The sequence below is a fragment of the Gadus macrocephalus genome, chromosome 5, assembly GCF_031168955.1.
Source record: "Gadus macrocephalus chromosome 5, ASM3116895v1".
In the NCBI taxonomy this organism is placed as follows: Eukaryota; Metazoa; Chordata; class Actinopteri; order Gadiformes; family Gadidae; genus Gadus; species Gadus macrocephalus.
The window spans coordinates 19,239,542-19,262,215 of record NC_082386.1 but is presented as its reverse complement, the minus strand read 5'-3'; the positions used below and the strand labels follow the sequence as shown (position 1 = coordinate 19,262,215).

Genomic DNA, 22,674 nt, shown 5'->3' with positions numbered 1-22,674 from the left:
ACTTCCATTAGCTCCGAGACGCGCAGAGAAGCACCCAATTAGCATGTGTGCTGCAAGGACAGAATGTGCCCACGCCGGATCTCCGCGTCTCCACAGGCCAATTACTTCCTCTGCTAACTCCGCGCCCATATACGGTAGCGGCGGCGGCGGCGGCGGCGGTGGTGATGAATGGGTCTCGGCTCTTACACGGCAACAGTGCGCTAACACGGCATCGCTGTGCTATGTGTGCTAACGTGATGCTAACAGTGTGCTAACACGGCGGCGCTGTGCTAACAGTGTGCTAACACGGCGTCGCTGTGCTATATGTGCTGACGTGATTCTAACAGTGCGCTAACACGGCGGCGCGGTTCTATATGTGCTAACGTGATGCTAACAATGCGCCAACACAGCGGCACGGTGCTACATGTGCTAACGTGATGCTAACAGTGCGCTAACGCGGCGGCGCGGTGCGGTTGTGTCCCCAGAGCAGAGGGAGGCGGAGCAGGAGGACGGCAGGGAGAGCCAGGAGAAGGGAGAGGAATCCCCCATCGCCTGCAGTGACAACATCCATCTCTATGACAACCAGAGCATCCCCGGACCAGGTCAGCGCCGACACACACACAGACGGATGGAGCGACAGGTGGCGAGAGACAGGCAGATTAATACAAAGACAAGAGAGCGGGACGTGTAGACCATGAGGGGAGCAGACAAACGGGTGGCTGGGCCGGACGGATAGACAGACACACAGATGAATGGCAGGGAGACGGGGTACCGCTGCAGACAAGCAGACATGCATGCAGAGAAACAGGTCTTTAGGTTGCCAGACGTGTCGGCAGGCGGACCGGCAGACAGACAGGCGGACCGGCAGACAGACAGGTGGACCGACAGACAGGCGTGCAGTGAGACAGAGCACCGGGCCTGCCTCTGGTTTCGCTTAAAGTCCTGAGATTGCCCCTGTGGCTCCAGCTGTTTAATTACCGGTCATTAGACCGGCATTGACTCAACTGTGAGCCAACAACATTTATACGACGGTTTAAATTGGGCATGTATTTATTAGCAAATAGTTAGCGTATAGCCCGTATCAAAGATTTATTGAGCACATGTTGAGCATTTGATCGTGAGCATATCCCGGGTGGTGAGCCACAGACCTCTCATTTGTGCCGTCGGCGGCGGCGGCGGCGGCGGCGGAAGCCTCGCGAGCCAGCGTTTGATTCCCCCCCCGAGCGTCTGGAGACGGCGTGCCGGGCCGTATTGATCTGGGAGTCCAGAGACTGCTTCTGACGGCCTGTCTGCCCGCTGGACACGCTACAGCCCAAGTCCCCCTGCCCTCCCCCATCACAGGAATGCTGGCGGCTCGTCACCTTGTTAAAGCTGGGACCACATCCTTTAGAGAACCCAGAGAATGGGTCCGCAGAACGTCGGACCGCCGGACAGAACACAGCGCTACACTCCGACCTGATACCGAGTTATACTCCGTACTCATGTCCCTCATGACACCAGGGTACTCAACGATACTTAGCTAGAGCTCAGCCCCCGGTATTCACATATGTGTTTGTGGGGTATTTGAATATAATTCAGGATTAGAGTGCTTTGTTTTCGTCATTATTTTATGCCTATGTCTGGCCATATTAAGAAGGTTGAACCGACTGGTTTTCCTCATAGTACTATTTGTTAAACGTTCGAGGGTCCTCCCCAGGATTAAGTTCTCCATGGAGAACCGACTGCTCCCACTGCCCAGTTGTGTCCTCCATAGAAACAAGAGGTTGGGGCGCGTGGGTTAATGTTTTCAGAGGGTTTTAACGATGGACGTGTTTAGCAGCCGTTTCAATGTTTGAACGAGGCCTAAAGATACCAAAAAGCTCCACATAATAACGAGTCGGTCATTTAATAATCATGGATAGAACAGGAAGCAATCTTTTTCCCTTTTTTTCCACAATAGCTGCGGTGTGATTTATCTGGGTGAGAAGCACTAGTCCTGCTGTGCAATTTCCTCAAACTTGCTCAACGTTCAAACCACCTATTTGCTTTGTGATGATTTGAAGCAGGCCTACTCTTACGCTATGAAAGCTGTCCGTCACCGGAAACGCTCCGTAACAGAGCCGCACTCCGCGGCTAAATAATGGGCTAAATAGTGCTCAGAATACTCTTAAACACTCAACAACATCCTCCCCTTGTTTCAACTCAAAGCATTTGTTCTCACGAAGCTCCATGCATCCAGAGAGCCTTCATCGATAGACTGAGGCTGCTCTGTGCGGAGGTTGAGGATGAATTAATCCGCCCTTCAGGAGGTGTGCGGGAGGCAGGTGCCACGGTGGCTACCGGTCCCCTGAGTGCAGGTGCCCGGGATTTTACACCCCCCGTCCAAACGGACCCCAGGGGTCAACAGGTTAGTGTTGCCACGGTGACAGTCACAGGTGTGTACCGCTGCGAGTCGGGAGAGAGGGAGGGAGAGGGGGAGGAGGAGAGGGAGAGGAGAAAGGGAGAGGGTGAGGATAAGGGAGAGAGACGGAAGGTTAAGGAGAGACGGAAGAGGAGAGAGGAGAAGAGAAAGGAGAGAGTGAAGAGGAAGGAGAGTCTGAGGATAAGGTAGAGAGGGAAGAGGAGAGAGTGAAGAGGAAGGAGAGAGTGAGGATAAGGGAGAGAGAGGGAAGGTTAAGGAGAGACGGAAGAGGAGAGAGGAGAAGAGAATGGAGATGGAGCGATGGAGAGGGAAGAGGGGAGAGCAGAGAAGGGAGAGAGTAAAGAGAAGGGAGAGAGAGAGAGAGGAGATAATAGAGAGAGAGAGGAGGAGCGAGGAGAGAGATGGGAGAGGAGAGAGGAGAGAATGAAGAGAAAGGAGAGCTGTGGCGATGTAGTGGAGGGAGACAGGAGGGAGGGAGGTGAGGGGGAGACTGCGGAGAGATCCGTGCTGTTGTCGGAGGTGACAGCAGATCGCGTCTGGGCGGGGGGTGCTGTCCCCAGCGTGTCGCACCGCTCACGGTGTCTGCTAGCACGGAGGAGATGAGAGGAGGTGCGAGGCGGAACTAAGTTGAAGGTAAAAGGAGACAGAGAACTCAAAGGGTCCTACCCCCCCGCAGGCTGTGTCACTATAGCCCCCCCATCACCCCCCCCCCCCCCCCGCCCCCCCCCCCCCCATCACCCGGCTCCTCTGAGCAGTGGCGCTGTCAGAGTTGCATTGTTGCACTATGAAAGAGCAGAATGGGTCTTTTTAGTTTTTCGCCCGAACCGCGACGATTGTGTCGTGGCCAGGAACCCTCCCGCTGCAAACGCTTCTGCTTGCAGTCCCCCTGTCCACAGCCCGCTTCGAGGCATCGTGGAGCGAGACATCCCCCCCCCCTGTCAGCTGCTCCATCGTCTGCACACACATTCACTCTGAGGCACTTTGACTAACAGCCTCTGAAATGCAGCGAAATGGTGTTTCATAAGCCGAGGTAAACAAACTATTAAATGAGCAATGATGGATGTCACCTGATTGATGTCTGTTCATCTTGATTTGAAGATCACAAAAGCTAATATAAAAATGATTGCTTAAAAGACTAAATGCTTTTTATGACTCTGATGAAGCTGTCTTTCAAGCTGTCATAGTTTTTTGCTTTGTCACAAGTTTAAAAAAAATCTCTTTCAGTTATTACCGCTGCAACCATCTAGACTATTTGCATGATCTCAAACATCAAATCAATTTGAAGATCCCCAACTTCCCCAACTTATTATTTGTGTAGTGTAGTGTAGATTTTTTGAGCTGTCACCGAATCTGGGAAAATCGTAGCTGTTGTGATGCTTTATAGTGTGAAAAGCAAGGGTACCCTCTGCAGCCGTAACAGAAGTGTCGGTTTTACTCACAAAAAAGTCGGTCACTTTACTCGATGAGCTCTGCACGTGAGCTTCCAAATCGCTGCCACCTTTATTTGCCACTGACACGAAAGTGCCTGCTCTGCATGTCATGCACTCAGCTTCCGAAGCATCAAGGCCGAGGCGAAAACATGGGTATTTTTTCTTTAGTTCGTCCGTGAACTTACATTTACGTTTAGGCATGGCTGCAGATGTAATGTGCTGTTGTAAACAGAGTGGAAGCGGCAAGGTGCTCAATGTTGCCAGATTGGAAATGGCAAAGTAACGTACCAAAGGCTCAAAATGGTCGTATTTGGAGGATAATTATCGTGGCTCTGGCAACCCTGAGATCGGTCGCCCAATGACAGACTCTCTCTACAGTCAGCTCGCGCAAGAAGGTGGAACGTAAACCATTTCCAGAACTTGGAAGGCCGTAATAACCATAGACATATACAATGGTAATAATAGTAGGTTATGTGAAAGACCCAGAAACACAAATATGCGACGAGGCAAAAAAATAAATAATAATAATAATAATAACAATAATATATATATTTTTTTTTTGCAACGAGGCAAAATACCGGACGTTTTTGGAATCCCTGCCGGACGCATTTTTTAGGTCTCGAAAAGAGGACATGTCCGGGAAAAAGAGGACGTCTGGTCACCCTAACTTAGATGAGGGTTAGATACTTTGGTAGCCTAGCTAAGGCTAGGTGTTAAGGGTAGATTTATATGAGGGTTAGATACTTTGGTAGCCTAGCTAAGGCTAGGTGTTAAGGGTAGATTAAGGTTAGGGTTAGGGACTGTGGCAATGGCGTCCTAGCTAGGGCTAGGTGTTAAGGGTAGACTTAGTTCCGCCTGGCAACTCTCATCTCCTCCGTGCTACCAGACAGCTCTCGCACAAGTTGAATTCCAGGAGGAACATTTAACCCTGAGTGCAGATTTCTGCTCTCTGCGGTTAAGGTAAGGGATGAAGATATAGGGCATATAGATAAAGGACTGCCAGCCAACAGGTTCTGGCTTCAATCCCCGATGCCCACAGCCTAACCTGTAGGATTCCCTTGAGCGAGATGCCCGCTTGCTCCCATAGAATATCGGCTTCCACCTCCACAACATACACGGGATGTTTGTGGAACGGAGGCGCTAATGCGTGACATCTCACCCAGCATATGGCTCTGGCACGTAGACCGTGGTTTCCATTAGCTGCTCTGTGCCGACACTCGGCACCCCCTGGCGCCTGGCGCTGTCACAACAACACCCGTGGAGGTACTCCGTGCCCGAGGTAATGAAGGCGGAGGAGCGCTGGTGAGATGCAGGTCGAGGCGCGTGTGTTCTCCCGTCTCCGGACGCACGCGCTGAGATGTGTCTCCATAGGTAACCAGAGGCCGTGCACGGTTCAAAAGGCACGCGCTTACGCACGCAGGCACACAGGCACACATACTCGTGCAAGAACATACATACTCGCACAAAAAACTCACGCACGAACGCACACACGCACACAGTTGAGATGTGTCTCCATAGGTAACCAGAGGCAGTGCACAGTGCACGAGTCACGCACGCAGGCACACAGGAAAACATACTCGTGCAAGAACATACATACTCACACAAAAAACCAACGCACACACGCACACACGCACACAGACATACGCGTTCACAAACAAACACATACTCACGCACGCACGCACACACACACTCCCACACACGCAGCGCAGCAGAGAGCCTTGCTCCGTGCACCAGCCCGTCGGCCTTCCCTGTGTTTCTAGACAGCTTCCGACGGTTTCTTTAATTCTTTATTTTCACGAAGCGGTTCTTCCGCAACATTCTTCTCGGTGAAACAAGCGTTTTGAGGAGAAAAGGTCTTGGGAGGGGAGAAAACTGTGAGCGACTGACAATAGAAAGACATTGAAGAAAATGAAGCCTTGGAGATGAACATTAGAAGAAAACCAAACAGAAGACTACAGAAGAGGAGTGGAGGATTCCTCAGGACACGGCTGAAAGCTTCTTGAAGTTCTAAACAGGGCTGGACCATATACATATTGTCCACCGCTGTCGTACGATCACATGAGTAAAAACCCCCATGCAGATAACATGATGTATACCGTCGGCTAGCAAAGGGCCAAACTGCATGATCCAATCTAAGGAACAGAAGCATTTCTGTGGAAACACAGTGTTCTGTTTGCTCAGTGAAATTATGTTTGGTGCCATGCAAGATAAACGATCACAGAGATCAGAAACCACTAACGCACAATGCACCGGAACACAGCACCACGTAACACAACACGACGCAATGCAACACAGCATAGCAACACTCGACAACGCAACCAAACAGACAGCGACGCTGAGCAGCAAGGCACTCACAAAATCTAAGAAACTAAAGTATTGCAAAAAAAATAAGGGATTGTTCAGATATGACAAGTAAAGGATGATTGTTTTTTTGTGCATTGTCACAGATGAAATGAAACTCTTCAGTTATTCTACTGCAGCCGTCCATTTGCCTCCCAAGCATCCAATCAACTGGACGACCTGAACTTTCCTTGTCATTTCGCCTCCCTGAGCACAGCAACGCAAGGGGACAGTTCCCCTTCAGTGATGCTCAAAACAAAAGCATCACGCAACTAGGCTCAACAGTACTCTACCGTACTTAACTCGACCCAACAATACTCAACAATACTCAAGAATACACCACAATCACTCTTTATTGAATTATGATCAAGCATACCCAGTGATAATCAACGCTACTCATCGATACTCCACAATACCCACCTACTCCCAACAATACTCAACGATCCTCAACTCTTCCCAACAATAATCAACTCTCCCCAACAATACCCAGCCATACTTAACACTACTCGACGATACACCACAGTACTCCACAGACTACAGCTCTTTTTAAACGGAACCTCAAAACCCATCTCTTTAAAAGAGCATTTAGCTAAACTTTCTTTGAGGTTCCCCTTTTAATAGTTTTTTGTTATTTTTTTTTTTTCTCTGAAGCACTTTGAGATTCTTGAATATAAAGTGCATTATAAATAAAATGTATTATTATTATTATTATTATTACTCACAATGTACTTAACAATACAGTCAATCAACGATACCGAAAAATACGCCACAATACCCACCCAACGACGCCCAACAATATCCGAAAATACTCAACGAGACCTAACAACACTCAACGATATTCAACAATATCCGAAAATACTCAACGAGACCTAACAACACTCAACGACACCCAACAATATCCGAAAATACTCAACGAGACCTAACAACACTCAACGACACCCAACAATATCCGAAAATACTCAACGAGACCTAACAACACTCAACGATATTCAACACTATCCGAAAATACTCAACGAGACCTAACAACACTCAACGACACCCAACAATATCCGAAAATACTCAACGAGACCTAACAACACTCAACGATATTCAACACTATCCGAAAATGCTCAACAATACCAAACGATACCAAACAATACCGACATTGGCAACCAACCGTCCCTTTAAGCGGACAAATTGGTGTGAGAATGAGTTGGGTGTCAGGGAGTGTCTAATCCTTCCCTCCAAGCGCTCCCGATAACACTAAGCCCTATATTAGGGCTCTCCGTGGCCCCGGGACGGGGCCGGGGCTCGAGGTAATCCTATATGAATGTATATGAAGATCTACCCCGGGGCCGCCGCCATACCCCGCCCTCCCGGGGGGCGGGATCAGCACGGCTGGGGGGCGCTTGATAGCGAGGCTTTTGATGATCCGAGCGCACGTGGCGGCGGGCACCTCCCGCGATCGCATCGCGGCACGTGCGCACCACACCTCTGAACCTCCGTCAGCGGGGGGGCGGAGGGGAGGCAGCGCTTTGATCCAGGCTCTCTCTCACACCGTCTGTATATACACACACACACACACACACACACACACACACACATATATATATATACAATATATACACACACTGTATCCACACACACACACACACTGTATAAACACACACACAAACACACATATATATATATACAGTCTATACACACACTGTATATACACACGCACACACACACTGTCTACATACACACACACACACACCCATGCACACACACAAACACGCACACACACACACACACACACTGTATAAACACACACACAAACACACATATATATATATATATACAGTATATACACACACACTGTATATACACACGCACACACACACACACACTCATACACACACACACATACTGTATATATACATATACACGTACACACTGTATATACACACACACACACACACACACTGTCTATATACACGCACGCACGTAGACACACACACACACAAACATATATACATGCATATCCCAGAGTGCACGTGGGACTAGAGTGCTGGCATCATATCATAAAGGCTGCTCCTTAGAGCCGGCCTGTTTGATATCGGTCTTGTCTGTATCGCTGGAGTTGGCAGGATGAAGGACAACTTCAACCCCACTGGGGTGTTGGTATTTTGTGGGGACTCAACCTGGACCGACCAGTGCTTCGACAGCACATAGAGAGGACCTGAGTGGGGACAGGCTAAGGCTCCCACAGTGCGTTGAGAGGACCTGAGTGGGGACAGGCCAAGGCTTCCACAGTGCATAAGAGACGACCTGATTGGGGCCATGGCTTCGACAGTGCGTTGAGAGGACCTGAGTGGGGACAGGCTTAGGCAGTGCATTGTGGGTAGTCCAGTGGGGACTCAGTGGAAGGAAGCCCGCTGTAAACCAATAGTGGGCTCCCCTCTGCTCAGATTGATAAATATGTTATGTCAGGGCTTTACGAGGGTGGGGGTTAGCTGAATGAAAACTCTTCTCTTTCTCTTTCTCTTTCTCTTTCTCTTCTCTTTCTTTTGGTCACCGGATTGTTTTTCCGGTATGAAAGGCTGTGCAATAAATATACGACCCCAGGGGGGGTTTGTGTGTTACGCTTTTGGAATGTTTCTGGATGTGTGTGTGTGTCTGTATATTGTTTTGTGTGTGTATGTGTGTGTGGGTAGCTATGTGTGTGGGTATGTGCAGACGGGTACTCTCCTTGTACCTTGTCCTGTTAAGGACCTCAGAGTGTTATCTGAGGACCAGAGCAGTGAGTTAGTAGAGTGTGTGTGTGTTATCTGAGGACCAGAGCAGCGTCCCCGTTAGTAGAGTGTGTGTGTGTTATCTGAGGACCAGAGCAGCGTCCCCGTTAGTAGAGTGTGTGTGTGTTATCTGAGGACCAGAGCAGCGTCCCCGTTAGTAGAGTGTGTGTGTGTTATCTGAGGACCAGAGCAGCGTCCCCGTTAGTAGAGTGTGTGTGTGTTATCTGAGGACCAGAGCAGTGTCCCCGTTAGTAGAGTGTGTGTGTGTGTGTGTGTGTGTGTGTGTGTTATCTGAGGACCAGAGCAGTGTCCCCGTTAGTAGAGTGTGTATTTGTTATCTGAGGACCAGTGCAGTGTCCCCGTTAGTAGAGTGTGTGTGTGTGTGTTATCTGAGGACCAGAGCAGTGTCCCCGTTAGTAGAGTGTTCAGGTCTTATCAGGACTCCTCTTTCACTAGGAGCTTACAGAGACTAGGCTCTTGACATTTCCTTTCTTCGACTTTCCTCTCCTCAAGCCGCCTTTAATCTCTATTCCATCATTTGCTTCTCCCATGGTTAACACTCTGTAACTTCTCACTGTGGGTTGAATTAGCCCATTGTGCTACTCCGGGGCTCACTGTACTGTATTAGAGGTTACTAGAGGATACCTCTGCTGGTAAGGGGGAACTGTTTGAAGAAGAGAGCATGTGACAGATGACAGATGCAACAGATCAAACTTGAGTACAACCACTGTAAATTTCCTGAAACATACTTACAGTGGCAATTATCTTTGGAGGTATATCCTCGTTATACATTTTCACCGTCTGAGCTCTTGCATTTTTTTGCAGCTAATTCCCATCTAGCTCATTGAATGTATTATGCCTCTGTGGAGAGGACAGTGTTTAGAGACAGGAAGGCGTGTTATAGGGGAGAGGTATTGACGCGTAGCGTAGGTCCACAGCTGGGTTTCCTACTGACTACATTGTTAGAAACCACTAGGGGGGTTGAGCCTCCATGCCGCCCGGTTCAGCAGAGATCTATCACTCATCCCTGCTGGAAGATATTTGTGAAACAAGCAATTTCAACCGATTTTCACTTTCAACGGGTCTTTATCGGGATTAACGGAAAGAAGTGAAGAAAAATACAAAGATTTGAAAAGCCTGTATCAAAAGGCAATATGATGAGATGGAATCTAAGCTAATCAAATATAGTGATGCTAGCCATGTATCGCTGCTGCCAAGCACATAGCAATGCTAGGCATGTGGCGGTGCTAGGGACGTAGCGATGCGTAACATGTAGCAAAGCGCACGTGTTCAAGAGCATAATGGAGTAGACAGATGCTGCTGTCGAACCCCAGCAATGAGGTTTCAATCAGAGTGACAGCTAGCTAAATACCCTAGCTACACCAGCCATGTAGCCCGGCTTAATCAGTATCATCCCATCTTCAGGGCTGATCTAACTGTTGTTCTGTCCCCCAGACCCAGATGACTCAGGCTGTGTGTTACTGAACACTTCCAGAAGGGTAAGAGCATCAAGTTCTGTTGTCGTAAAAGTTCTCTGTTTTATAATAGAGGTGCAAAAAAATGCACCGTACAGTATTGTTGCATAACAGAACTTTATCTTGATAAAATATTCATTGTTATTGTTCAATTGTTATGATGTTGTGACTATTTGCAGAGTAGTATTTTGACACTGGGTTATTGTGAATATGTATTTATGATTATGATGGAAGGTTACATATCCCCATCTGTGTTGTGCCAGACTGTATAATTTATTTGTTTTCTTACAAATAGTAAGTAAAAGCCAGATGTCCATTTTGCGTGTCCTTTAAATGTGATTTGTTTAAATTGCATTAATTATTTTGCATCGCATTAAAACATATGGGATGCAAGGACAAATCCCAGATGTTTATAAATCATAACCATCTTCTAATCCTCCATCACTTTATTTATCAGTGTGCTGACTACTCACAGTACAAATTATAAAGCCTTTCTTTAGCCTAGATCTGATTTGATCCGTATTTTACAAAGATGTTAATTCATTTTTTAATTAAAACCTAATGAAAAATTAAGATTCAGAAATTTCATCCAGATATTTAGGACAAATTTTTTTTAAATGATATTATAAACGATCAACTTATTCTTCATAATGTGCACTCAATTAAGAATGTACTGGAGCTGACACACCATTAAAACATTTCCTCCACCTCCTCTACCTCCTCCACCCTTCACCTCCTCCACCTCCTCTCCTGCACCTCATCCTCCTCCCCAAACTCCTCCACCTCCTCCTCCACCTCCTCCTCCTCCTCCACCTCCTCCACCACCTCCTCCTCCTCCTCCCCCCCCCCCCCCCCCCTGCAGTATGTGACCCTGATGAACTTGAGGAGGAGGTGCGGGCCCACCCGGGACCTGGACGGGTTCCTGGCGCGGGCCAGCATCCTGCTGGACGAGACGGCGGCGTCCCTGGACGACGTGCTGCAGCGCATGCTGGCCCACGTGGCGCAGGACCCCACACCGCCGAGCCCGGCTGCAGCTTCGAGGAGGTGATGAGCATGCTGTTCACCGACGCCGGAGCGCAGGAAGTCAGCGGTGAGCCACGCCACCACACGCCCTGGGAGCCAAGGCCGTTTTTCTGTGCGGGGGGGGGGGGGGGGGGGGGGGGGGGGGGTGGGCGCTCAAGGGGGGCTTCACAGGCACACACTGGCCACTCCTCCACCTTCTGCCCCCTCGCTCAGCGGGTCTTCGCTGGGGAGAGCGGGAGCTGACACACTTAACCATTCAAACATCTCTCGCGCCTCCTCTTCCTCCATCTCGTCTTCCTCCTGCTCCTCTATCTCCTGCTCCTCCTCCTCTTCCTCCTCTATCTCCTCCTCCTCCTCTTCCTCCTCTTAAGTATGTACAGGAGCTGACACACCATTCAAACTTTTCCTCCTCCTCCTCTACCTCCTCCACCCTTCACCTCCTCCACCTCCTCTCCTGCACCTCCTCCTCCTCCACCTCCTCCACCACCTCCTCCTCCACCACCACCCCTCCTACTCCTCCTCTCCTCTTCCTCCTCTACCTCCTCCACCCTTCACCTCCCCCACCTCCTCTACCTCCTCCACCTCCTCTACCTCCTCCTACTCCTCCTCTTCCTCCTCCTCCACCACCACCTCCTACTCCTCCTCTCCTCTTCCTCCTCTACCACCTTCTCCTCTCCACTTCCTCTCTACCTCCTTCCTCCTCCTCCTCCTCCTCCTCCTCCTCCTCCTCCTCTACCTCCTCCTCTAACTGGACGGTGTCAAGTGGGGGGGCAGAGCATCGAAAACCTTATTGTTTAGAAAGTAGTCGATGAGCGAACTCAGGCTCGCTTCTTCACCGAGTTGCGCCCCAATGGTTGCAGCTCTTGTTTGCTCCATGTTTTTAACAGAACATGAAGGCATCCTTTCTTCTTTTTTGGGAGACTCAATGACCAATGTGGGTCCTGAGGCTAGACCAGTTGAGAACCACTGCTCCCCCGGGGAAAACATAGCCCCCAAACCCAGAGAGAAGAGACCATGAGAAGGCACCAGGAGAAGGATCGCACCCTCCAGGGACGGTCAGCAGCTCAATCAGGGGCGTCAGGCTAGACATGTGATGGCAGGACAGCCTGGCCTCCAGCAGATGGAGGGACTCACGCCCAGTACATAAAGGTACTGGGTTTGATACCCAGTATCACCTATAGGCATCCTAGAGCAAGTAGCCAGTGCTCCTTAATTACATCAGGCAAGAGTTGTTCAATTAAGCTCATTCGGTTAGGATGAAATCATCTGCTAATTGACTATCATGTTAACACTTACGATGATGATGCTGAACAGGCTCTGCATTTAGTAAAACTAGCTTTTTTAATTCTTTGAATAAAAGAAAAAAAGGAGGTTGAACCGATTAAAACAGCATTCCCGCTCACACCCAACGTAATGTACAGAGCGCATGTTCCTCTCATGCTTCAGCACACTCACGCCGAAAAGTCTTCCCTGTAACGCCGGCAATCTGTCCCATCCACGGACACTCCGTGGATGGGACGGACACTCCGTGGATCCCGGGAACAAATGCTGCGCCGTTGTTCCCGGGATTTAACATCATCGTTCCGGAACGTTGTGCCACAACGTTCCGCTCTCACTCCGGAGCCTTTCGCCGTGGTTCCGGAGTGTTCACGTGTAGTTGAACAACGTTCCGTGGTGGTTCCCGAAGCACGGGTTGTTGTTGTAAAACGGGTGGTTGTTTGCCACCGATGTAACTATTGACCCATTACGTCAAAACGTTCACGTTTCCCTGAAATAGGTAATAGGTAATAGGAAATAGGTAATAGGCCTCTGCTGGATTCCTAGTGATGGGAGGACAGAAAGGGGTATTTGACAGCGCCTTTTGTGACAACAACGCATTTATCCATGAAAGAAGTGTTTATTTTATAATGGAGGCATGGTTATGGTGATTGGGTTCCTGGGGAGAGGGGGGGAGAGGGGGGAGAGGGGGGAGAGGGGGGGGGGGGGAGAGGGGGGGGAGAGGGGGGAGTGCTTCCCAGCAGCAGGTCATCTAAAGGACACTGCTGTTTTCCTTATTAACAGCCCCTTGACGTCACGGACAGGAGCGGTGTTTTCCTCCGTATTGTCCGGGGTAGCTAGGCCTCTTACCTTGGCCAGTGTTGTCCTTAAAGAGCACCTATTATGCTTTTTCGCCTTTTATGACCTCTAAACGTTGTTATAATGATTTATAGTCATGTTTAACCATACTAAAGTGTCAAATAATGACGTTTATGCATTTAGACGTGTTCCCTGCTGACAGTCTGGGGTGGCTGTGCAGAGCGCTAAACACTAGGGAGGCCGGTGCCATTCACTTGTTCAAATTTCCGGGATTTATCTACGGAGTACAATCCGGAGTTTCCATGTATGGTAATGCCCTTCGCAGGGGTTCCGGAAGGTAACCAATCACAACGGAGTGTTGACAGAGAATGCTGAAAGCGCCCAGATGAGAGGAAGAGTTTCCCGAAAATCGACATCGTTTTTTTTGTGCTATGATTCGTGTCAGGTTGCGCTATAGGAGTCATTAATAAGAAATGAAGACCAGAAAAGTAGTATAATAGGAGATCTTTAAGACTGCTCACTTGTCATCCGAGGCTCTTTTGGGAAAAAACAAACAGGGATTGCTGCATAAACGCTGATGCTTCACCGCCTCTTTGTGGAGCGGGTAAATAAATTTGGGACAACAATGGAGGAACCGTCGCAATCAGAGGTTAACCAAACACAGAGCTGCCGCTGGTCATCTCTCAAGAGATGGCGGAGAGAGGAAGACGTTTCCTCCTTCAAACGTGAAGACTGAGGAACCCGGGGGTTTATACAACGGTACTTAAAGGTATTAAGTGAAGCTGCTTTTGAAATTAAAAAGTAATTGAAGGCGCTGTCGGCGAGCCGGATCCATGAGGAAGAGACGGCTGGGTGGAGACATTAAGTGGAGACATTAAGTGGAGACATTGGGTGGAGACATTGGGTGGAGGCATCTGAGTGGAGACATCTGGGTGGAGGCACCAGGTGAAGGCCTCTCTACCGTCACCATCAGCTCAGAAAGGGGGGAGGGGGGCCTTGCTTACGTAACTCCTGAGCCCCGCGGTTGGAGCTCCCGCTTCTGCCTCTGCCACAGCCCCCCCCCCCCCCCCCCCCCCCCGGTGCTCTCCCCGGGGGGGCTGCGAGAACAGCCCCCTCCCTGGGTGATGCGCGGGGAGTAAACCCCACACTCGCAGCTCGAGCTCCGACACTAAATGTTTTTTCCCTGTCAGTTTAAATCGGGGAAATGACCAAATGTGGTGGAGTCTCCTGTGTTCGAGGGTAATTATGCTAATTGGCTAGTTGAGGTAGCAGCTGAATGCCTGGCGGTGCTGGGAGCTGAGGGCTGGGAGCGGCTAGCGGCTAGCAGTAGCCTCTTATGTGTAGCAATGTGTAGGAAGACTGCGCCGCTCTGACTCAGCCTCTCACCTATATCTTAACGTGTCTGGGTCAGATAGGTCAGCGAGCAGACAGTGGCGATTAGTGTCAGAGTGTATCTATCTGTCTGTGTGTGTGTGTGTGTGTGTGTGTCTGTATGTATGCGTGTGTGTCTGTATGTATGCGAGTTTGTATCTGTGTTTGTGTGTTTGTTTGTGTGTGTATCGATGTGTGTGTGTGTGTGTGTGTGTGTGTGTGTATGTGTGTGTGTATCTTTGTGTGTGTGTGTGTCTGTATGTATGCGTGTGTTTGTATCTCTGGTGTGCGTGTGTGTGTGTGTATGTGTGTCTGTAAGTATGCGTACGTGTGTATCTATGTGTGTGTGTGTATCAATGTGTGTGTGTGTGTGTCTGTGTATTTGTGTGTATTTATGTCTGTATCTATGTGTGTGTGTGTGTGTGTGTGTTTGTCTGTATGTATGCTTGTGTGTGTATCTATGTGTGTGTATCTGCGTGTGTGTGTGTGTGTGTGCGTGTGTGCGTGTGTGTGTGTGCGTGTGTGCGTGTGTGCGTGCGTGTGTGTGTGTGTGCGTGTGTGTGTGTGTGTGTGTGTGTGTGTGTGTGTGTGTGTGTGTGCCTCCTCTGACAGACGTGGGAGGTGATAATTGACTCGTGTCATCGATCGCAGAGCGTACATTGCAGCGCGCCGGCTCAGTGCGGGTCTGAAGTGGCTGTCGCCGCTGAACCCTGACCCCCGTTTCCCAGAATGCACCGGCTCCATGTTCTCCTTGACACCGGGGTCTTCTCGGGCGTGGGAAGGTATAGGACACCCCAACACCATCGCTCCACCGTGTCCGTAAGCAACGCAAACCATCCAATATCGGAGGCCAATGACGGACCCTCCAGAGCTGTTCTGCTGGGTCCATGTGGTGGAACTCAACACATTGCAGTGTTTGCTAATGAGTTTTATTTATGGGGTGACAGTAGCTCTGTAGGTATAGCGGGTTTACGGGTAAACTGGAAGGTAACCAGATTGATCCCTGGCTGCTCTTAGCTGAGGGTCGAGTCGTCCCTGAGCAAGGCACCTCACCCTGACTGCTTCTGACGAGCTGGCCGTCAGAAGCGTTAGCTAAAGTGTAAATGAGGGATGAGTCATTAATTGTGTTTTCACACACTGTTCTTTAGACACACACATCCGAAAGGAAGCTGCTCATTGCTCCAAGGTGTTGAAAGTTGTGGATTTGTGAATCCAAGTAAACAGATGTCCTGCCGTCTTTAGTCCCTTAGTACAATGACTGCTGTTTAAGTACTTAGTTATAGTAGTTGTGTAGCATCTTATCCTAGCTGTCTTTGTTGTGTACGGGGAATGGGTAAACCTAGTGATTGTAAGTGCTCGGTTCTACGAACATCCTTATTGTTCCGGCATCGATATATTGTTGTTTCTCCTTCTTCTGACAACTGTACGTATTGTAAGTCGCTTTCGATCAAAGCGTCAGCTGAATGCCCTAAATGTACAATCAAAATACAGACTTAAAGTTTGGGAAGCAGGCGACTTACGTCCCCTCCTTAAATTCTGGAACACGACACGACGTCTTCAGTGAGGGGACATTTGCGGCAGTTTGTTCAGAGGTCCGCGGTTCCTAACGAACTGTAACTGTCCTACATTTGGGAGACTATCATAAGATTCATTAAAGCCAGTTTAAATCAATTCATGCTACTGAGTCCATGTGGAATGACTTCAGAAGGCTGCGTTTCTGAGTTGACATGAAGCAATTACTATTCATTCAATGGATCCTATTGGACATATGGCAGTGTGGATTTGTAAACAGTGGATTTCCCCTCTCTCTCTCCATCTCTCCCTCTTCCTCCCTAAATAACATTCTTCTGGTATCTTCTCTCTCTATCGCTGTCTCTTTAGCCCTCCCCCTCTCACCCTCCCTCCTTCTTCTCTTTCTCTCGATCACTCTCGCCATCTCTCTCGCTCTAACTGTCGATCCCCGCTCTCTCTCTCTCTCGTACTGCCTCGCTGTATTCATCCATCTCCGTTATTGTGTCTCTCTTTTCGTTATCCTTTCCCTCCATCTCTTGTCTCTTACTGTCTCTGTAACTGACTCTCTCTCCTCCTCTCTCACTTCAACTCCCCTCTGTCTCTCTCCCCACGTCTCTCTTTCTCTCCCCATCGTCCCCGTCTCTTCCATCTGTATGTATCATATGTCTCCCCCCCCCCCTCTCTCTCTCTCTCTCTCTCTCTCTCTCTCTCTCTCTCTCTCTCTCTCTCTCTCTCTCTCTCTCTCTCTCTCTCTCTCTCTATGGCCTCGTTCACACTGCAAATACAAGTGGCCCAAATCAGAAATTTGCTCACATGTGACTCAGATCAGATTCTTTCATTACAGTGTGATCAGCACAAATCCCATTGAATCTGATATTTTCAATTCTGATCAGGGCCGTTTTCATTTGTTTGGTCCTGAATCCCTGATGTTTTGTCAATGTGACCTCAGTCCGAACAGTTCTGTGTCTCTCGTCCATATGTTCTCTCTCTCTCTCTAGCTGTGTTCGAAATCGTTCCCTATTCACTCACTCACTATTCCCTATATAGTGTTTATGATATAGTGCACTATATAGGGAACGAACAAACGAGAATTCGGACACTACGCTGAACATTTCTAAACAAACCGGGCACTCACAAAGTATTTTTAAATTTATTTTGAATGTTACATTTTCTTTGTTAAATCCCAAATAAATGCTTGACATTTCTAGACTCCATCTTTAAATGTATATGTTTTCGCGGTTATTCAGCTTCTTCTTCTCCTCCGGAAAAATACGGCCGCATTGCATTGTGGTAAACAGGAGTAACATGCAGGGAACATCGTATGTTCACTCAAATTTTGGGTACTTTAAGTCCACTATATATTGCATGAAATTAACCACTGAGAATTCGAACACCACGACAAAATGGCGAGCACCCTATAATAGTGCACTATATCCATGATAGGGAACGATTTCGAACACAGCATCTGACTCGCTCAGTGCCTCTCTACGTCTCTCGTCCATATGTACTCTGTCCCTCTTTCTCTCTCTGCCTCTCTGTGTCTCTCATCCATATTGTACTCTGTCTCTCTCTCTCTCTGCCGCTCTGTGTGTCTCGTCCATATTCACTCTCTGTCTCTCTCAGTGCCTCTCTGTCTGTCGTCCATGTGTACTGTGTGTCTCTCTCTCTGCCTCTCTGTGTCTCTCGTCCATGTGGTCTCTGTCTCTCTCTCTCTCTGCCTCTCTGTGTCTCTCGTCCATGTGTGCTCTCCGTCTCTCTCAGTGCCTCTCTGTCTGTCGTCCATGTGTACTGTGTGTCTCTCTCTCTGCCTCTCTGTGTCTCTCGTCCATGTGGTCTCTGTCTCTCTCTCTCTCTCTCTCTCTCTCTCTCTGCCTCTCTGTGTCTCTCGTCCATATGTACTCTGTGTCTCTCTCTCTGCCTCTCTGTGTCTCTCGTCCATATGTACTCTGTGTCTCTCTCTCTGCCTCTCTGTGTCTCTCGCCCGCCCGTTGGAGACACACTCACGCGGCCACATGTTTCGCCACAGGTCGGGCTCTCCCCGACCAGCCTCGAGGCGGCGTTGCCAGGGCGATCAGCGGGATGAGCCAAGGGCAGCTCATTTATGGGATGTAATACAGCCCAGCTGTGTGAGGGAGAGAGAGTTGTCCCAGATTATAAGAGAGAGAGCGAGAGAGAGGGGGGGGGGGAGCGACCGAGGGAGAGAATGGCGGGAAGATGAAAGCGAGCTGAGATAATTAGTCCTTTACTCCAGCGAGCACAGCAGCCATCTTCAAGGCCAACCGCGGCGCCCCCTCTTCGTCTTGTGAACCCGGCTGCTATGACACTTTACTCATCATCATCATCATCATCATCATCATCATCATCACCACCACCGCTCATATTATCATGAACGATCCCTCATTAATATCGTTTGTTATAGCAGCGGTAATAATCGGACATGATAATGATCCATTACAAATACAGCATTAATAATTACTCATAATGACAAATAATAGCTCGCTGAACATTTATACATTTTAATCGCGGCAGCGCTCGTATTGTTGGTAGTGTTAATATTAACACGCCTGAGGGCTGTTAATGCCTTTAGACTATAGTAGTGTAACAGTGTGGCTCAGGGTCACCTCCCGCTGTAATGAGCGCTGATTTAGTGCTTCTCTCTTTCATCTTTCGTCATTTGAATAAACGCCCTCGCTCGCTGAACCGGGTATCAGGGTGCTGATGAAGAGGAGGGTGCTGAGGAAGAGGAGGGTGGTGGGGATGCTCAGCCCCCCCCCCCCCCCCCCCCCCCCTCCCCCCTCCGGCCCGCGGCGTGCGGGGGGGGCGTAGCAGTGTGATGGCTGTATCATAACTCGTCTCTAAACTGCTGTCAGCTCCCATCGATCTCCGCACCCCCTGCCTGTCTGTCCGCCATCTGCCCCCCCCCCCCCCCTCCCCCCTCCCTCCGCTGCCTCACCCCCCTGCACCGCACTGCACCCCCATCACACGCTCACAACATCACAGTCATCACAGTAACCTTTACACCACCTAATGACGGTGGAGGAGTCTGCGCGGATTAACGTCAGCTGGTGTTATGTTATGTGATCCAACGTACCAGCCTGATGTTCAGAGAGAACGGTGCCAAAGACAATGTGTGGGACTCAGAGTCTCATATCACCACCACGGTGTCAGTGCAGTTTAAATAACATGGCATGACGTCGTATTCATAACATTCACATTAAGGTCATAATGTTGGTGCAGGATCCTCTGCAGTTTAAATCACATGTCATGACGTCGTATTCATAACTTTCACATTGATATCGTAACGTTGTGGAGGATCCTTTGAAGTTGAAATAACATGGCATACCGTCATTTTCATAACATTCACATTAATATCATAATGCTGGCTGAAGACCCTCTGCAGATTAAATAACATGTCACATCGTCATATTCATAACATTTACATTAATATCATAATGTTGATGGAGGATGCTTTGCAGTTCAAATAACATGGCATACCGTTGTATTCATAACATTCACATTAATATCCTAATTTTGGTGATGCTGTGCAGATTAAATAACATGGCATACCGTCATTTTCATAACATCCACATTAATATCATAATGTGGGTGCAGGATTAAATAACAAGGCATAGTGGTCACATGTTCAATCAATAACATATTCATACCATCATGAGGTTAACGACGCATGTGCAGTTTAAAATAGCGTCGCATACCGTTATGTATTGCATAACAACATTATTTTCATAACAACGTCAGCGTCATCATGACAATGGTAAACGCGCCTCCCAAGTCGCTAATCACCTTGCATCAGAATGACGTGTTGTTTTGCGATAAAGTATCACCAAGGCTATGTGAGCGTCACATAACCAGGGTGTAGAGAACATCGCTCTGGCTCTCCTTGACCTCGTTGGTTTCCTGTTCCGAGCTGCTGCCAAGGGAGAGTTTGGGGGGCATTGAAACCCACTGGTGAAGTAAAAACACAGAGACAAAGAAACTCTTTATTAATAATAAATTAACCGAATTAATTACTTTGTTTTTGTTCCTGGAGTACAGCATAGTTGCAGGCGAGTTCTATCAAGGACATCTGTGCTTGCGCGTTTGTGCGTGTGTGTGTGTGTGTGTGTGTGTGTGTGTGTGTGTGTGTGTGCGTGTGTGTCTTTGTGTGTGTGTGTGTGTGTGTGTGTGTGTGTGTGTGTGTGTGTGTGTGTGTGTGTGTGCGTGTGTGTCTTTGTGTGTGTGTGTGTGTGTGTGTGTGTGTGTGTGTGTGTGTGTGTGTGCCTGTATGTGTGTGTGTGGTTGGTAGGTTGCCATCTGCCTCATGAGAGAGCATGGGACAAAGGCTATATTTTGATGCCGCTGTTTTAAATAATGGACCACCTAATTACTTCCTTCATACATGAATGTGAAGGTGAGCCACCTCTTCATAACTCTGTTTGGTTACAACTGTGTCTCTGACACCCGCTCCCTCCTTCGCACATGCAAGGCTTTTAAAGGTATTTGCAGGCTGGTTTGTTTCCATGCATCGAACTCTCTGTTTAAATAATGGATCCGGTCCCGGCGAGCAGCGAGCAGCGCCTTGTTAGACGTGATCTCCCTTTGTGTGGTCGTCCCCACGTTGCGTTGCTGTGGACTCGTTCGGTCGCTCTGTCTCAGTGTTGCAGAGCTCCAGCTCAGATGGTCTATGTCCGTGTTACAGGGCTCTTTCTCAATATTGTAGAGCTCTAACTTGTGACGCTCTCAATGTTTGAGAGTGCTCTATGTCAGTGTTTAAGTGCTCTATCTCCGCAGTGGAGGGCTTTATCTCGGTGCTGAAGTGCTCCATGATTGTTGCAGTGCTCTATACTTGTCTCAGTGCTCTATAAGCTCTATACTTATTTCAGTGCTCTCTAACTGTTCCAGAGCTCTGTTTCAGTGCTTTAGGATTGTTCCAGTGCTCTATAAGTGTCTCCGTGCTCTCTAACTGTTCCAGAGCTCTGTTTCAGTGCTTTATGATTGTTCCAGTGCTCTATAAGTGTCTCAGTGCTCTCTAACGGTTCCAGAGCTCTGTTTCAGTGAGGCGGTTCTCTCTCGGTGTTGCAGAGCTCTACGTGAGCGTTGTGGAGCGGTGATGCGTTGCTGGGAGCGCCGTGGGCGATAGCATCAGAGTTGTGCTAATAGCCTCTGGCTGATGATGAAGATAGGAAGCACGGCCTGATGAAGACTAAAACGGGCAGGGATTTTCTCTCAGAGATGGGATTTAATATGCATGAGGCAGAGCACACCAGGAAATGAGGGCCCACCTTCCACCGCTGTTTGCGGGTTTGTGGGAGTGGGTTTGTGTGTGTGTGTGTGTGTGTGTGTGTGTGTGTGTGTGTGTGTGTGTGTGTGTGTGTGTCTGTGTGTGTGTGTGTGTGTGTGTGTGTGTGTGTGTGTGTGTGTGTGTGTGTGTGTGTGTGTGTGTGTGTGTGTGTGTGTGTGTCTCACTGACATATGTGTGCAGCTTGACTGCTGATTACTGTTTGTCTCCTGTCCTGTTGATTGTAGGTGGACTAACCCAAATCTCTCTTCCCCTCTCCTCCCCTCTCTCTCTCTTTCTCCCTCTTTCTCTCTCTCTCTCTCTCTCTCTCTCTCTCTCTCTCTCTCTCTCTCTCTCTCTCTCTCTCTCTCTCTCTCTCTCTCTCGCTCTCTCTCTCTCTCCATGCACAGAGAAGTCTCAGAGTTTTATTTCTTTGACGACGGTAAGCTCCGCTAATTGGGCGAAAATGTCAGCATCGCCGGTTGTCGTGACGCCGTAATCAGTGGTGTTGCATGTTGCGTGCGCGTGCGCGTGCGCGTGCGTGTGCGCCTCGCTAACCCATCAGGCCCTCCATCAGGATGCTTTTGTGTTTGCGCGTGATTGCGTGAGCGTTTGTGCGCGTGAGTGCGTGTGTGTGTTAGTGTGTGTGTGTGTGTGTGTGTGTGTGTGGTGAGTGCAACACCGATCCATTGAGTCATCAAATGATTGCAGCCCCCATCACTCCCTTCTCCGTGTCAGGGACATTGATGGCTCTCCTCTTCATCCTGCCACCTCTCCCGGTCTCTTGACATTGACGGCTTGTGTATTGATATGATTACGAGTGCATATTGAGCGATGTTGGGGTCACTCCTGAGCATAATTCAAGTGTTTCTTATAACAGAAGTCCCCCCCCCCCCCCACCTCCTCCAAAAAGAAGCCGCTCTTTCCCACTCTTTACCTGGTCGAGGGGACGCCATTTTGAGCTCACAAGTAAAGTGTTTGCCAAACTCCACGTTTCAGTGCATATGCTTGGACTCCCACTTCTATATCTACCAGC

The 22,674-nt window shown here is 48.9% G+C and overlaps 1 protein-coding gene across 1 annotated transcript in view; it reads left to right on the top strand.

The window, feature by feature from the left end:
- Positions 1–306: 306 nt before the first annotated feature.
- The window catches only part of slc4a11 (solute carrier family 4 member 11), a 53,298-nt gene continuing 30,930 nt past the window's right edge, over positions 307–22,674 (top strand). The window contains 4 exon segments of the mRNA XM_060051469.1: positions 307–581; positions 10,362–10,405; positions 11,244–11,388; positions 11,391–11,471. Coding sequence (XP_059907452.1) covers positions 11,256–11,388; positions 11,391–11,471 — 214 coding nt within the window. The 5' untranslated portion in view covers positions 307–581; positions 10,362–10,405; positions 11,244–11,255.